Source organism: Pempheris klunzingeri, chromosome 18 (genome assembly GCF_042242105.1).
Source record: "Pempheris klunzingeri isolate RE-2024b chromosome 18, fPemKlu1.hap1, whole genome shotgun sequence".
NCBI classification, from domain to species: domain Eukaryota; kingdom Metazoa; phylum Chordata; class Actinopteri; order Acropomatiformes; family Pempheridae; genus Pempheris; species Pempheris klunzingeri.
The window spans coordinates 22,181,088-22,197,539 of record NC_092029.1 but is presented as its reverse complement, the minus strand read 5'-3'; the positions used below and the strand labels follow the sequence as shown (position 1 = coordinate 22,197,539).

The 16,452-nt window shown below is 46.4% G+C and overlaps 1 protein-coding gene across 1 annotated transcript; it reads left to right on the top strand.

The window, feature by feature from the left end:
- Nucleotides 1-478: 478 nt before the first annotated feature.
- ddhd1b (DDHD domain containing 1b) lies at nucleotides 479-15,500 on the top strand. The gene is made up of 13 exons (XM_070849594.1): nucleotides 479-1,368; nucleotides 3,132-3,308; nucleotides 3,829-3,957; nucleotides 6,056-6,203; nucleotides 6,283-6,392; nucleotides 7,189-7,295; nucleotides 7,641-7,897; nucleotides 9,674-9,749; nucleotides 10,578-10,727; nucleotides 10,968-11,032; nucleotides 11,347-11,525; nucleotides 14,457-14,714; nucleotides 15,196-15,500. Exons 1-13 carry the CDS (start codon nucleotides 591-593, stop codon nucleotides 15,378-15,380), a joined length of 2,619 nt encoding a protein of 872 aa, XP_070705695.1. The 5' UTR covers nucleotides 479-590; the 3' UTR covers nucleotides 15,381-15,500.
- The last annotated feature ends 952 nt before the right edge of the window (nucleotides 15,501-16,452 follow it).

The window sequence follows — 16,452 nt, the reverse complement described above, 5'->3', positions numbered from 1 at the left end:
GTGTTTACACTAACGTATGAAGCGAACCGGAGAAAGCCAGTTAGAACAAATGTATTAAGACTGTGAGCATGCCTTCAAATTAAAAGCTTAAAGGTTAAAGTAAACCTGAAAGAGCAGGCCGCAGGATATGTTCTGAAAATGACAACAGCAAAACCACTTAGACAGTTTTGTCTTCAGTAAATGTACATTCCTTTTTACTTTGCTGTGTACTGACTGATTCGCTAGTCCACTCTCGTTGATGCTGCGTTTATTTTGAATGTTTGAACCGGAAGTGAGATGTGTCTCGTTACCTTGACGCCTCGGAGCGGCTGAGATTACCCTCCTAGCTACAGCCTCCATTCATCACTCCAGCGTTTATCACCACTAAACGGGAATATGAGCGGCAGTCTGAGCAGGCCGGCCAGCAGGAGGAATATGTGGCGTTTAGACGTGTTTTTAAGTCTCAGTCTATAGTGGTAAAACCTGTAGTCGGGGTCAGAGCAGCTCGGTAACGGTAGACAGATGTTCCAGCTGGGGACAGAGGAGCCGCTAATCCGGTGTTACACGGTATCATTGTTTTATCGGGCTGCTGCCTCCTCCTCAGTCACACCATGAGCAGTGTGAAGGAGAAACCGACCGTCCGCCAGCAGAGCTCGGAGAATAACTCTGTCAGCAGCAGTGAATGGGACATGGCAAATGATGTGTTTGTGTCCGGCTACGACGACAGTCCGATGGGAGACGGCGCCGCTGCCGGGGACCGGGACCGGGATCCAGCGGAGCCCGACTTGGACAGACACCTGCCGCTGTTACGGGGAGACTCGCACCGGTTATCCCAGGATGGCATGATGTTGGGCCTGCCTGGGGAGGAATATTCGGCCTCATCGTATCTGTCCATCGACCCAAATTACACCGAAAGTGACGGGAACGTCACCACCAAGAAGCGCATACGGTCGAACAGCTCCAGGCACCGCGGGGAGTTCGTCACCGAGCTGGGGCCGGAGGAGGTCCGCTGGTTCTACAAGGAGGACAAGCGGACGTGGAAGCCGTTCGTCGGGCACGACTCTTTGAAAATCGAGGTCGTCTATCGGAGGTTCTGTGAGCAGAACCCCGACAAGGTCAGGACCGCCTCCGCCCCCCCGTCCGACGCCGAGCCCGAGGGGAAGGAGGCAGCCAGGTCCGGCGACATCCAGCCTGACACCGGGGCGGTGGACGGTGGGGGTGTCCGGGCGGAGACGTGCGGGCAGCGGGCCGGAGGGCTGCGGCGCTCGGTGTCAGAGGAGATCAAGGACCCGGACGACATCAGCATCAGCGTGGAGGCAGTGTGTGTGAGAGGGGGGCTGTATGAAGTGGACATCCGGGAGAAGGAATGCTACCCCGTTTACTGGAACCGTGAGCATGTCAATGATTTCTGTCCGTGATGATAGAGCTGTTATTAGCACTGCTAATAACCTGCCGGCATCAGTAGCACCCTACAGGCATCAGTAGCACCCTACAGGCATCAGTAGCACCCTACAGGCATCAGTAGCACCTACCGGCATCAGTAGCACCCTACAGGCATCAGTAGCACCCTACAGGCATCAGTAGGACCCTACAGGCATCAGTAGCACCCTACAGGCATCACTAGCACCCTACAGGCATCAGTAGCACCCTACCGGCATCAGTAGCACCCTACAGGCATCAGTAGCACCCTACAGGCATCACTAGGACCCTACAGGCATCAGTAGCACCCTACAGGCATCACTAGCACCCTACAGGCATCAGTAGCACCCTACCGGCATCAGTAGCACCCTACAGGCATCAGTAGCACCCTACAGGCATCAGTAGCACCCTACAGGCATCAGTAGCACCCTACTGACATCACTAGCACCCTACAGGCATCAGTAGCACCCTACCGGCATCAGTAGCACCCTACTGGCATCACTAGCACCCTACAGGCATCAGTAGCACCCTACCGGCATCAGTAGCACCCTACTGACATCACTAGCACCCTACAGGCATCAGTAGCACTCTACAGGCATCAGTAGCACCCTACCGGCATCAGTAGCACCTACCGGCATCAGTAGCACCCTACAGGCATCAGTAGCACCCTACAGGCATCAGTAGCACCCTACCTGCATCAGTAGCACCCTACAGGCATCAGTAGCACCCTACAGGCATCAGTAGCACCGTACAGGCATCACTAGCACCCTACCCACATCAGTAGCACCCTACAGGCATCACTAGCACCCTACCCACATCAGTAGCACCCTACAGACATCACTAGCACCCTACCCACATCAGTAGCACCCTACAGGCATCACTAGCACCCTACAGGCATCAGTAGCACCCTACAGGCACCACTAGCACCCTACCCGCATCAGTAACACTCTACCCGCATCAGTAGCACCCTGCCGGCATCAGTAGCACCCTACAGGCATCACTAGCACCGTACCCACATCAGTAACACCCTACCGGCGTCAGTAGCACCCTATCGGCATCAGCAGCACCCTATCGGCATCAGTAGCACCCTAGAGGCATCACTAGCACCCTACCAGCATCAGTAGCACCCTACCAGCATCACTAGCACCCTACCAGCATCAGTAGCTGATGTAGTCAAATGTAACAATATTTTCATTATCATTCGTTTTTTAATCAATAGGGAAATAAAATGTCAGAAAATTGTCAAAAATCTAAAATTCTTAGAGCTCACGACATCACCGTGGAGAAGCTGCAGTTTATAGACATATTGATTGACTGATGACACATACACACACACACACACACACACGCACACACACACACACACACATAGTCTTAGCATGAGGAACATCCTGCATGCAGCTGGTCCCACCAGCAACACTATAATGTCAAATAGTTTTAGTTCCACTGTTATTACTAATGCAGTGTAACCACTAATAGACCTGATGGTGGCAGTAAACTGGACAGCACAGTTTCACATTGTACTGTTTTCAATCCCTGCTCCTGTTCTGTCTTTGACATCATTTTTATTTCTAAACTAACTCGTATTCACTGTTTTAACTTTATGTTCCCGCTATCTATCTTTCCATCTCTTCATGTTCCCTCCTTTTATTTAAAGTGTGTGTGTTTGCTGGACTTTGTTTAAGAGAGAGAAGTAAATAAGGCACAACCTTTCGTCATGTGGTCACCTTCAGAGCAAGACCGCATTCCTGTGATGAGGGGCCAGTGGTTCATTGATGGGACCTGGCTTCCCCTGGAGGAAGACGAGAGTGATCTCATCGAGATGGAGCACCTCATCCGCTTCCGGGGGCAACAGATGAGGGACACCTACGAGATGGAGGTGGTGACCACCACAGTGGACAGCAAGGATGGTAAGGAACGTAGGAAGTAGACGGGGAGAGGTATATGTGTGTGTGCCAGACGAGGAGGATAAAGGCGGGTGATTTGTTGAGTGTGTGTGTGTGTGTGTGTATAGAGGCTGCAGGTGCTGTGAATAGGTAACTGTGTGTACATGCATGTGTGTGGTGCCCGTGGGGGAGGGGGTGGGTGGAGGGTTAACACTGCCATTCAGAACAAGGCCACAAAACAAGTCAGGTGATGTTATTTTAGCTGACTCCAGCTGAACCAGTAGGAAGCTCACCTGAGAGAGGAGGAGTGTGTGTACACACTGTCTGACTTTTGTAAATGGACTTCACTGCTATGGAGTGTCACACTCACACTCACTCACTCACACACACACACACTCACACTCACACACACACACACACACACACACACACACACACACACACACACACACACTCACACACACACACTTGTGGGGAAAGCTAAATTAATTTTGCTGGATGAAGTGTGTCATTTGCTGTTAATCACTGAGTGAGTGTCTCCCAGCCATCCACAGTGCAAAGCTGAGCAGGAGTCACGTGGACTGGCACAGTGTGGACGAAGTGTACCTGTACAGCGACGCCACCACCTCCAAAATTGCACGCACCGTCACTCAGAAACTGGGCTTCTCCAAAGGTACATGGAAAAACAAACAAGAGGGGAGATGTGATGGGATGTTTAACCAGTGCTGACATGTCTCCTACAGCAGGAGTTAGCCCCCGGGAACCAAAACTATAGTGCAGACAGGGAGGTGTGGGTAAGGGGAGGAGAGCAGTTTCAGTTTTTAAAAATGACCTTTTATTGGAGAGTTTAACAAACGTGTCAGTTTACAGGAATATTCCAGAATGTATTTTACATCTGACACATGGCTTCCATTGGAGCGTGGTTTACTGCTGCTTTCTCTTGTACGGCCATTTTATCTCTACAAGCCTGATGGTTGTTGAATGTAGTCTTTCTGAGCTGAACATCAGCATTAAAGACTCAGTTCGCACAAATTACAAAAACGTTGTCTGTGGTGCTCACAGCACTGAAAAATGACGTTTGGAAAAGTCAACAGCAACATGCTGAGCAGCGCCTGATGCACAGACACTGCATCCTCAGGATTTAACATACTGATTAACAGTGGATGGTTGAGTGTGGATGAAATAACACGTCACTAATGAGGAAGATATTAAACCTGCAGCGACCCCCCCCCCCCCTCCATCAGAAACAATCAGCACGCCTCCCCATTAAAGAGATGCTGTGCACATTTACACACGAAGCACCTTAAAATTATGGATTATTTAAATCTCCAGACACGCAGACAGGATCAGTCAGGATCTAATGGTAATTACATCCAAAAGTTCACACACACACACACACACACACACGCACACACACACACACACACACACACACACACAGCCCAGACTGAGCTGCTGCTCTGCTTAACATAATTTCAGAAGAAATCCACCCTACAGGGACGGTGGAGGGGGCTACATTTGACCAAAGGATCCATTCTGTTGGCTGTTGGTGGATGATTTCTGTGTACATGATCCACGTATCACTATTTGCCATCATTCTTAATAATTGTATCCAACCAGCCTCTCAGCAGCCACACTGTGCTGTTAGAACTGTACAGTTCAGTATGATGAGTACATTCACGCTACATACTTAGAAATGAATCCTTATACAGCTGAAACACAGTCAAGTAGACATCATTTCAAGATGAATAGTTCATTAGAGTGTGATTCTGAACACAGCCAGTGTTTATTTGAAGCAGGAAGAAAAGTGGAGTAAAGAGGCAACTTAAAAGATACATAGTCTTTTTTGCATAGACAGAAATACACCTTTACACTAGAAGGTATGAAATATGGCAACAAGATAGCATCAACAGAAAATAAGGGCTCCCATCTCACCCCAGACTTATAAGGAGCCTCTAGCAGCTTCACTGCTGTCTGCAGACACTCACAGTATTGATCTGCTCTCCAGCCCTTCAGTGAACAATCGGCCTTCTGCTGCAGCCAAATATTTCAAAGTTTGACTCATCGGTCCAGAGCACCTGCTGCCATGTTCCTGCTCCCCATTTCCTGTTTTCATACATAGTTGAGTCTCATGGCCATGTTTGGCTGTTCCTCCCCCAGTTTTAATCCTCCTACAGCTGTTTGTGTTTCAGTTAATGAAGCCTTCATATGAAATAGATGGTCATCAGCACCTGTTTGGTATAACTGGTTAATCACACACCTGACTATGATGCTACAAAATCCCTGACTTTGTGCAAGTGTACCTAGAAAGGGTGGTCACACCAAATATTGATTTGATTTGAATTTTCCTTCTGTTCGCTCACTTTGCACTTTGTAAATCGTTAAAAAGAAACATTGAAATTTTATATTTTTGAAAGCATTCTTACTTTACAGCATTTCTTCACACTGGCCTAAGACTTTTGCACAGTACTGTAAGTGTTACTACATTTTGTAGGTTACAACTTTCAACGTCTATGGTGCCCTCTCACTGCTCCGTGCAGTATGACCAGCATAAATGGGCAATCTGAAAATCAGGGCCATATATGAACATGTGACATGGTTAGCTTGGTGATGTTGAGTTTCAGAAAGAAGGTAACATTTGCCTTGTCGTTAAAATGGTTTGACCACAGCAGTCTAGAAGTTCTTAGCTGACAGTGTCAGAAATCTAAAGACAGACTCACTGCTGTGAAACACATCAGCTAAGGTAGTGACTATCCCTCTCATGTCGCCAGCATCCAGCAGTGGCACACGTCTCCATCGGGGTTATATGGAGGAGGCGGCACCTGAGGACACACCACCTGAAACAACACACATCGTCTTTGTGGTGCACGGCATTGGCCAGAAGATGGACCAGGGCCGCATCATCAGGAACACCAGCATGTGAGACACAGTGGGAGCACAGAGAATGGAAAAAAGAATGAGAATAATCCCTGAAGTCATTGCTTTGTTTTGTGTGCAGGATGAGAGACGCTGCGAGAAAGATGGAGGAGAAGCACTTTTCTGATCGCACCACAGAGCATGTAGAGTTCCTTCCTGTGGAGTGGAGGTCAAAACTGGCTCTGGATGGAGGTATGGTACATCAACAACACAAAGCTGTCTCTCCACAGGAGGTGTGCAGTGGCATTATGGTCTGCCAGGGTCTGTGACAGTGACTGGCAGGTAAAAAGCCTACTTACAGTATTCTGTACTGACCCGTCTTACCACCTTTGAAAACAGCAGGCTCACATCTGATTCATTCAGTATTAGGTAAAGCCAGACCAATGACATGGTAACCATGGTTACCACTATGTAACACATAAACGTTACATGTTCTGTCCACAGTGTAACTGTTGGCAGGAAACACTGGTGTTCAGCTGCTGGAAAACAAGCCATGCCTGCTGGGAGGTGTCCAAAAGTGTTGGATGTCTCTCTGAACTAAGTGGTCAGGAAAAGGCTCACTGGGTTTACCCCCTTGGGGGCAGGAGGAGTTTTATCAGCAGATTTTATGATGTGTGGGTGAAAGTGGGAAGGGTGAGGGTTGGCTGTCTGAGCAGGGCAGCATGCAGGGCAGTGAGCCCCCAGGGCCAGGGTCGGGAGCCACTGGGTTAGAGAAAGAGACACTGGTACAGCCTCTGGGGACCATGAATACCCACCCCTGTTTTCACTGAAAGTTGGTCCTTAGGTCTTTGCGATACCTTGTCATGGACTAAAAGGTTGTGTAAGGTGACATTCTGAGTGGCCAGAGGTCACAAGTCTGTGACTATGAAAAGTCATCATGAACATCATGGTCACAGTAAGATATGTGTTTAGATCAGAGTCATCAGGGTATGAAAGAGTATAAAAAAGCCTTTTTCCTGTGGGATGTGCTTGTATGTCCTCCTTGCAGACACGGTGGACTCCATCACCCCAGACAAAGTGCGAGGTCTCAGAGACATGCTGAACAGCAGTGCCATGGACATCATGTACTACACCAGCCCTCTGTACAGAGACGAGGTGACTACAGATGTGTCTTACAGACACACATCCAGCCTCATTCTGTCTCCTCACAGCTGTGCTGCTACACTTTGACACCCCTCTGGCGGTTTGGGAGCGTTTATCACATGAGTCTGGACCAACTCTGCTCACTCACACCTAAATCTTAAAGTGTTTTAATCCAACATGAATGTATAACACTAAATTATGCTCAACTGCCTCACTGTGAAATAATTCATCAAGACTATGGAGCATCAAACATAAACTAATCTAACAATCTCATTGAAGCTGTTAAAAGTAGCATCAGAGGCTTGTACCTCACAAACCTCTCTGTGTGTGTTGTTGTGTGTCCGTGTGTGTGCATAGATCACCAGGGGTTTGACTCTGGAGCTCAATCGTCTGTACTCACTCTTCTGCTCACGGAATCCAGACTTTGAGAAAAATGGGAAGGTGTCCATAGTGTCACACTCGTTGGGCTGCGTCATCACCTTTGACATTATGACGGGCTGGGACCCTGTGCGCTTTCATCATCAAGAAGCACCGGACCCGGAGGAGACGAAGGTCCGCTGGCCGAGCGATGAGGAGCGCTACCTTCAGGAGCAGCTGAGGCTCACACACCTCAGGTACTGCACCGGTTGTTGTTCAGGAACAGGTGGGGTTAAACTCCACATCTGGTGTGGCATAAAGTCGACCTGAAATGTGCCAGTCCCTGTACACTTTCTATTGCCGAGGTCATATTTACCAGTAGGGCACCTTTTCTGAACCTGGCTGTGGATGAAAAACCATACTCCATCACTTTCACTCAAACGGTCAGACCAGCCAGAATGTAACCCTTATTCCCATCACATCAAATCAAATCAAATCAAATCAAATCAAATCACATCAAATCAAATCAAATCAAATCAAATCAAATCAAATCAAATCAAATCAATTGCAACACAATGTGCTTACCAATACAATACTGATACAACAATACAAAAACTCTACTCGCTACTCCACTGAATGATTTTAACAACCATAAAAGGACCTTAGAATCTATACATGAGAGCCAGCACATGTCACGTCACTGCCGCCAGAACGACCACAGCCTCCTCCGGCTGAACACAGGCGCTGTAAATGCATCAGGAAAACTAGTAGCAGCGTGTCAAAAAGCCGCTTCATTCTTTTTCGCGACTCAAATGACTGTTACATTACAGCTAACGTTAGGGTGTTAGCACTGACTGCTGCATGCTGGCTTCTCCCCTGGTTTATTGAAACACATACCAAGTAAAACAGCCTCATCTGCCTGGTCCCTGAAGACATTTTAGATCCTGACTATCAACATAATAATCCAAATTCCAAGTGTGTCTAAATGCTACATTTATTCCATCATCATGACACTATATGGACTTGAATCGTCACATATTACATTAAGTAATACTCTTTATTGTTCATTACAAACTGTTTCAGCAATACACGCCTGTGGCTTCTGGGAGACTGAAAGGCCACTCATCAAGCCCTATTTTGTTATTTTCATCTATAGAACGACAGCAACAGCATGACATGGCCGTTTCCCTGACTGGAGTAGGATTTGGGCTCCTGAGAGCTAAAAAAGCGTTGCAGTGTTCTTATTTCATGCTATTAAATTGAATTTGAATTTACCACCAGCTCAATTAGAGGAGCCGCTCACCCAAAAGAGGCGGGGGCATGACGCAAGGGTGGAGTACAGAGATGGGGGCTGATCTCATCTATTCTAAAACTGACAAGCAAACAGTGACAGGACTGTGAGACAGGTGTGTGGTGTTGGTCAGCACACATCAGCACACCTGTAGCTTAAAGTAGACCATTGCAGTAATGAAGCTTATCAGTGGTAAGGGAGTCTCTCAGTGTCTGCTGAAGAGAGAAACTGCTGCACTTTAGAATATTTCTTTATGGTGAAAGATAGCAATTTTATATTGATATTGATAATACTGATCCTGGTGTAGAAACATTCTGAGACTCTTTACTAGGGGCCTGGCATTTGTACCAGGGGTTTTAAGTTTTCAAGTGCACAGTATCTCTTCCTGAATTTTGTCCTATAATTAAAACCTTGGTCTTACATCCTTATAGTTGTGTATCACCTGCTGACTACGTATTCCTCTTCTACACCGAACCCTTCAGATTTACACTACGTGACTTTGGGGTCACCAAACTAGCAAAAAATAGTTGGTTGCAGGGAGTCGCACCTCAATGATCAAACGAGTTTCTCTTTTTGATAATTAAGTAACATTTTGATTTCATTTGATTTGATTAGAGTCTACTCTCCTTCTTGCATAAGGTTTTAGGAAAATATGTCCCTTTTAATATAAGACTGCCGAACAAGTATGTCACTATCATCTCTTTGAGTCACTTTAATCTCTGTATGTTATTCATCATCCCAGGTTGAGGGACTTGGAGGATCAGTTCCAGGGTCTGCAGACCTCATCTTGTGTTGCAGTGCCAGCCTTAAAATTCCAGGTAAAGCTGACAAGTGTTGGACTGTTCTGTATCTCTCAGCAGTGACCTGTCTACCTACATGTGACCGAGCTACAATATTACAAGGACAAACCCTTTGAATCTGATCTTTGAATCATTGAACTGCATTAAAACTACTAACCCTTCTGATTCAAACTACAAATATTCAGATTAAAACTACAAATGTTATGATTCTGCATTGCATACAACTTGGAGGTCAAAATATTTGAACCTCTTACGAGAAAACTACTCAAAGTTTGAGTTCCTAATAAAACTTGGGGCAATCACATTCCAGAACCATCATTTTTAGAAATCCAACTTCCTTCTTGTTGGTGCTTGATCTACTTGAGTTGAATGGCGAATGTGATCCACAGTCTGAGTGAGGTCAGAGGGGCAGTGTACTTCCTGCAGCTTGTGTGTTACAGTCTCCATCCTGATGTGTTCAGAGGATGAGGACCTGAAAGAAGACACTCACTGTTGGAAATAAGTTAGCTTGTTAACATATTTCAATAAATTGTAAACAGAGGCTTTGACTTTGCCCTGTTGCTATAGTTACTCATTTCAGATACAGGCTGATACTGAGTAGCCAGCACATTCATTTAAAATGGTGAACAGTAGGTGTCCCCTGCAGCCAGTTTAAAAGCGTGGCACAGTGATGCAGACTTTGCAGACTGGTTTCATTTGATTCAGCTCACATTTAGTGGAGTTGAGTGAAGAATCAGCTGGAGGAGTTGCAGTCATATAGATTGCAGACTCACTGATGTGGATGTGAATGGGGGGGGCTGTCTCTTATTCTCTCACGTGGTATTGACCCTGTACTCAATGTTGCAGGTAGAAAATTTCTTCTGCATGGGCTCTCCTCTGGCTGTTTTCTTGGCGTTGCGAGGAATCCGGCCTGGAAACAATGTTGTGCAGGACCACATCCTCCCCACGTCTATCTGCAAACGCCTCTTCAACATATTCCATCCCACAGACCCCGTGGTGAGCTACAGAACCCACAACTGAGTCTGTCACTATCCTGCTTCACCAGTCATCACCCACTTTTATGACCAGCCTTTTGTCAGATTTAAAGGGGTGGTTTATGGCTTGTTACAAACATGTTATATAGTGGTGTTGTCACTGTATTACACAACTGAATAGAACAGGCAGTTACATTGAAATAATCTAAGAAGTGATGTGAGCACCCCTGTATGCTAAAGCATCTGTGTTTGTTTGTTTCAGGCATACAGGTTGGAGCCTCTTATCTTAAAGCACTACAGTAACATTGCACCCGTTCAGATTCACTGGTAAGACAAGTCATGTATATGGCAGATAATATGTTGGATATTAATGAATTCTCCTGTGAACTTACCAAAGTAGTAGATGCTGTGATCAAGAGAATCAGTTCACCTTATGTTTCTGTCTCTCCCTCCCTTCTCATCTGTTATTTGTGAAATAAGAATGGTTTTACTCTAATAAACACTAATAAGCTTTAAAAAGTAATAATTATCGTGTGACAGTCTGTCTGTTATTAAATAACCCAGCTATGACTGAAGATGAATGTCCACTTGAGGATGAGGATGTTTTAATGAGCTGCGGTTGATGTCGATGTGATGTGCAGGTATAACACTGTCAGCCCGACACCATACGATCAGATCCGGCCCACACTGCTCAACCTGCAGAAGGAGACTGCATCTGTCTCAGACTCAGAGAGCATCCCCAGCCCTTGCACCTCTCCACCCCAGGCCCGACGGCACTATGGAGAATCCATCACCAGCCTGGGAAAGGCCAGCATCATGGGTGAGCACACAGGGAGGGGTATGGCTGCATGGATGTTGGATCCAGTAGAACATAATATAAGTGGTGTTTTTGTTCTCATGGTTAAGAACCAATTTAGGAAATATAAAAACAGGAAAAGACTTGCGATGGACGTGAAACCTGACTGAAAATCTGCCCTTTCAGTCATGGCAGCCACGTATTCACTGTGGACCTGATCTGACCTGAAGGAAATAGGAGCTGCTTGCACTGCTGATATTGTAGCAATGCAAGCAGTAAGAATGGTCTAAACAAATCAATAGAAGCAATTAGCTCCAGTCTCCTGGACTCACGTGATGTTAGGTTGGAGACCTCTCAGATGGAGAGTGGACACTAAAAGCATGTTATAGGACATTATAAACTGATGACGGGTGTTTTATTTTATTCAGTAGATGTGAGTCATTGTTACTATTACTACTAGCTGTGTTTTCTACATGTCAGACACATGTCAAAGTAAGTCTTGGTGTTTCCCCCTTCCAGTGTTTGTGCTAAGCTAAGCTAATCAGCTTCATATTCACCATACTGGCATGAGAGGCATATCCATCATCCAATCCTATAATACAAGTCTCCAAGTTTTCCAAAATATCATACTATTCCTTTAATGTCAGATTTAGTTTCTTGCTTTGACCACCTCTTTCCATCCATCCATCCATCCATCCATCCATTTTCTTGGATGGATGCTGCTAAGCAGTGCGCCCCAGATGTCCTTCTCCCAAGCAACGCTTTCCAGCTCTTCTCTGGGATCCTGAGCCACTCCCTGTCAGATGGGATATATAATTCCTCACTGAGTTCTGGTTCTTTCCCTGGATCTTCTCCCAGCCAGACGTACTGAAGACCTACAAGAGGAGGCATCCTGACCTTACGACACAGAGGAGCAGCGGCTTTACTTTCAATCATTATACAGTTAATAGGTATCAATCAATCAATCAACCAATCAATCAATCAATCAATCAATCAATCAATCAATCAATCAATCAATCAATCAATCTTTATTTATATAGTGCCAATTCAGGTCTCAAGACGCTTTCTATAAAGAGCGGCTCAGAAGAGAGAGAGAGAGAGACAAAACAAACAGCAACCAAAATACTAACAGTAACTATAGCACTGACAATAGTTCATATCTGAATAATAATAACAGGACTAATATCTGTAAAAAGTGTCGGTGGTTGACGATCCTCAGCAGTGATTCATGAAGCCAGAGAACCACAGCAGGAGAACCAGGACCAGGATCCACAGGAACCAGAGAACCACAGCAGAAGAACCAGGACCAGGATCCACAGGAACCAGAGAACCACAGCAGGAGAACCAGGATCCACAGGAACCTGAGAACCACAGCAGGAGAACCAGGACCAGGATTCACAGGAACCTGAGAACCACAGCAGGAGAACCAGGACCAGGATCCACAGGAACTAGAGAACCACAGCAGGAGAACCAGGACCAGGATCCACAGGAACCTGAGAACCACAGCAGGAGAACCAGGACCAGGATCCACAGGAACCTGAGGGATGAGAGAAGCACAGAAAGGCTCCGGGGAAGATAGCAAGTTAGTAACAGACATTAAAGAGACATGGAGCAGAAGGATGGAGAGGAAGAGGAGGAGAGAGGAGCCCAGTGCATCATGGGAGTGAAACCTGACTGAAAGTCCTCAAAATAGACTATTGGTAATTAGAAGATTAAACAGCTGATTGGCTACTACTTTCTAAAGGATCTTGGAGAGAAAGGGACGGCCTTGGCGGAGTCCAGCACCCACTGAGAATGTGCTCTCACAGCTCTCACTTTGGTAATATAGGGACTGGATAGCTGGTTGCACCGGAATCGGGACCCCATGTTTCCCCAGTGCTCGAAGTCTACAAAACACACGCAGACTGGATGGTCAGACTCCCATGAACCATCCATCAACACCACAGGGGTAAAGAAGTGGTCCACTGTTCCATGACCAGGACGGAATCTACATTGTTCCTCTGGAATCTGAAGTTCAACATCATTCATCATTCAGAGCCTCTTTCCAGCTCCCTGCAGTAAACCTTCCCAGGGAGGCTGAGCAGTGTGATACCCTGATGATTGGAGCACACCTTCCAGTCCCCCTTTTTGAAAATGGGGACCACCACCCCCGTCTGCCATTCTACAGGTACTGTCCCCGACCTCCATGCAACACTCAAATGGTGTGTCAGCCAAGACAGCCCAACAATGTCCAGAGCCTTCAGCATTTCAGGGCGAATCTCCTCGCCTTGTCACCGAGAAGCTTCTTACTTACCACGGATACCTCGACCAGGGATAGACTCTGCTTCCTCCACAGAGGACTTGTTGGTCAGGTTCAGGAGTTCCTTAAAGTGTTGATACCACCTCCCGACGATATCCCCAGTCTGGGTCAGCAGCTATCACCCCCTGCTTAACACAGCCTGAGCCAAGTCCTGTTTTACCTTCCTGAGCCGCCGTATCCAGATCGGGCGCTGTGCATAGATGTGAACCTCCCACACCAGATCCAGCTCCTTCCCCACCAGAGAGGTGACATTCCACGTCCATATAAGCCCGCTTCATATAGGGTTTTTTTTTTTAATTGCTCTAACTATCTCTCCTAGAACCTTGCCTTGGGAGGAGCCTACCAGGGGCTGTTACCCCTGACAATACAGCTTCCAGGGTCACAGGGGCACACAACCCCCTACCACAATAAGGTGGTGATTTGTTTGGGGGAGCTTTTCTTTTTAGAGTAATTTAATAGCAGATGAAAATCATCTTCTTGCTGGCCTCATGATCTGAAGATCAGGTCATGCCACCATACAATAGGTCAGGGTGAGAGAGAGGTGTTGCCTGCCAGAGGGCTCAGTCGGCCCTGCAGCCTCCACAGGAATGCTCACTCTGTGAATTGATACTTGAAATTAACAAATGATGTGTTGCATGAATCTTAACGCCCCTCAGGTGCTGCAAGCCTCGGAAAGGGTATCGGGGGAATCCTGTTTTCCCGCTTTTCCCGCTCCAGTGGCCAGGTGGGCGGAGTGGAAGAGGAGCCGTCAGACTCTGAGGGTGGAGCCTCTGAGGTGGACAACGTGACATCAGGAGAGGAAGGAGCGTCGGTGACTGAGAGCGAAGAGAAGGACAAAGACATAGAGGAGGAGAGGAGGGAGGTGGAGTCTGCCATGTCCCAGTCCACCTCAGCTGTCATGGACAGCACCTCGTGTAAGTACTGTGCTTTTGATGAGAAACTTTACCTGCAGCTGGACACGAGAAGTCATTTTTGTCAACATCTCTCTGCCCCCACCCCCATCAACAAACCCTGGCAGACTTTTATCAGTGGACCTGTCACATCACACAATGTCACACAGACTTTTCTGTGGAGAGTTAAGTGTGAGGCAGATTTTTCCGACTGTGTAGTTTAATGAACATGCTTTGTGTTGATATGTCATACTGTTCTGTCAGTCTCAATATTTGAAGTCCAATTTCAGCACAAGGCACTGCTCCTGTGAGGAGAAAGCAGCTCTATACGATCTGAGTCTAGATCCTAACATACTTGCATACTGTTAATTGCCAGTGTCAGTCATGTTAAGAACTGTTCAGAAACATACACGGACATTAACATGACAACATGACCACCAGAACTCTCAGAATGACCATCATCTTTGTGCCACTGGGTACTGATCTGTCATTTCCTGTCTTGCAGTGGAACTGGAGAGACGCATTGACTTTGAGCTGCGGGAGGGTTTGGTGGAGAGCCGCTACTGGTCAGCAGTAACCTCACACACGGCCTATTGGTGTTCTTATGATGTGGCTTTATTCCTTCTCACCTTCATGTACAGACCACAAGAGCCACCTGAACCTGCAGAGGACAACCCAGACACCTCATAACATAAATGCAAACTAGCAAATGGAGCCGTCACACCTGGAGTCACTTCACACCTTCTGAAATATCAACTCACATCCCAGTTTATGGAACATAAAGAAACAGACTCCATTCTTCATTTTGTAACGTCTTAATTCAGATTGAACAATTCTCTGCTCCACACAATTTTGGAATGTAAAATATGAAATATGAATAACATTCTAAATACATATTATTATTCAATATATTATTAAATATAGACTGAAGACTAATTCTCATTTTAAATGACAAAGAATGATTGACACAACCTAATTATTTGCTACTGTCAGTTGATATTTGATTGGAAGAAGGGTTACTTACGTTTAGACTTATGCTCTAAAGCTGGGCTGTCAACCCAGAGGCTGCAATGTTCATTAAACCCCATAACACTGCAGAGTCTTCCCAAAACCCAGTGTCCCAGTGTCCCAGTGTTGCACTGACAGTGTCCCCATACTGTACATACTGCCACACACATGTAAGGGAACAAGAAGGGGAAGAATGTGCTGAAGAATTTCTGCTGCTGGCACCTTTTCTCTCATTACAGTACATACAGTACAGTATGACCATCACTGAGCAACAGAGCTGGAGGTTTGGGGGAGTATGGGGCTGCAACAAGAGTGTTGCAGAGTGCTGTTCAGTGTTTTTATGGAGCACAGGATTTATCATGAGGCAGGTGATGAGACAGTTAAGGACATGAACACTGTAGCCATTTCCACTTTATCGAGAGTCATGATATCAAAATTAAAGCATGAAACAACGCTTTAATAAATTCAGCACATCTTTTCTAACGGAAACTTCAGACTATTTCAACCTGCATCCAAGAGCGAGCAGAGCGACAGACAGAACTGTCAGTACAAAACATCTCTGTAGCGTCTCTCAAAAACAGCTCCATGGAAACAGTGTCAGCTGCCACACACTGAAATGCGTGACGCCCATGCTCATGTTAGGAAGGGTATGGATACTTACAGGGAAACGTCTCTGTAAATTCCTCCCAAACAGCAGGCTGTTGCCCGGTAGGTCATACTGTAGCTCGTACTAACAGAAGAGACACCTGTTGCT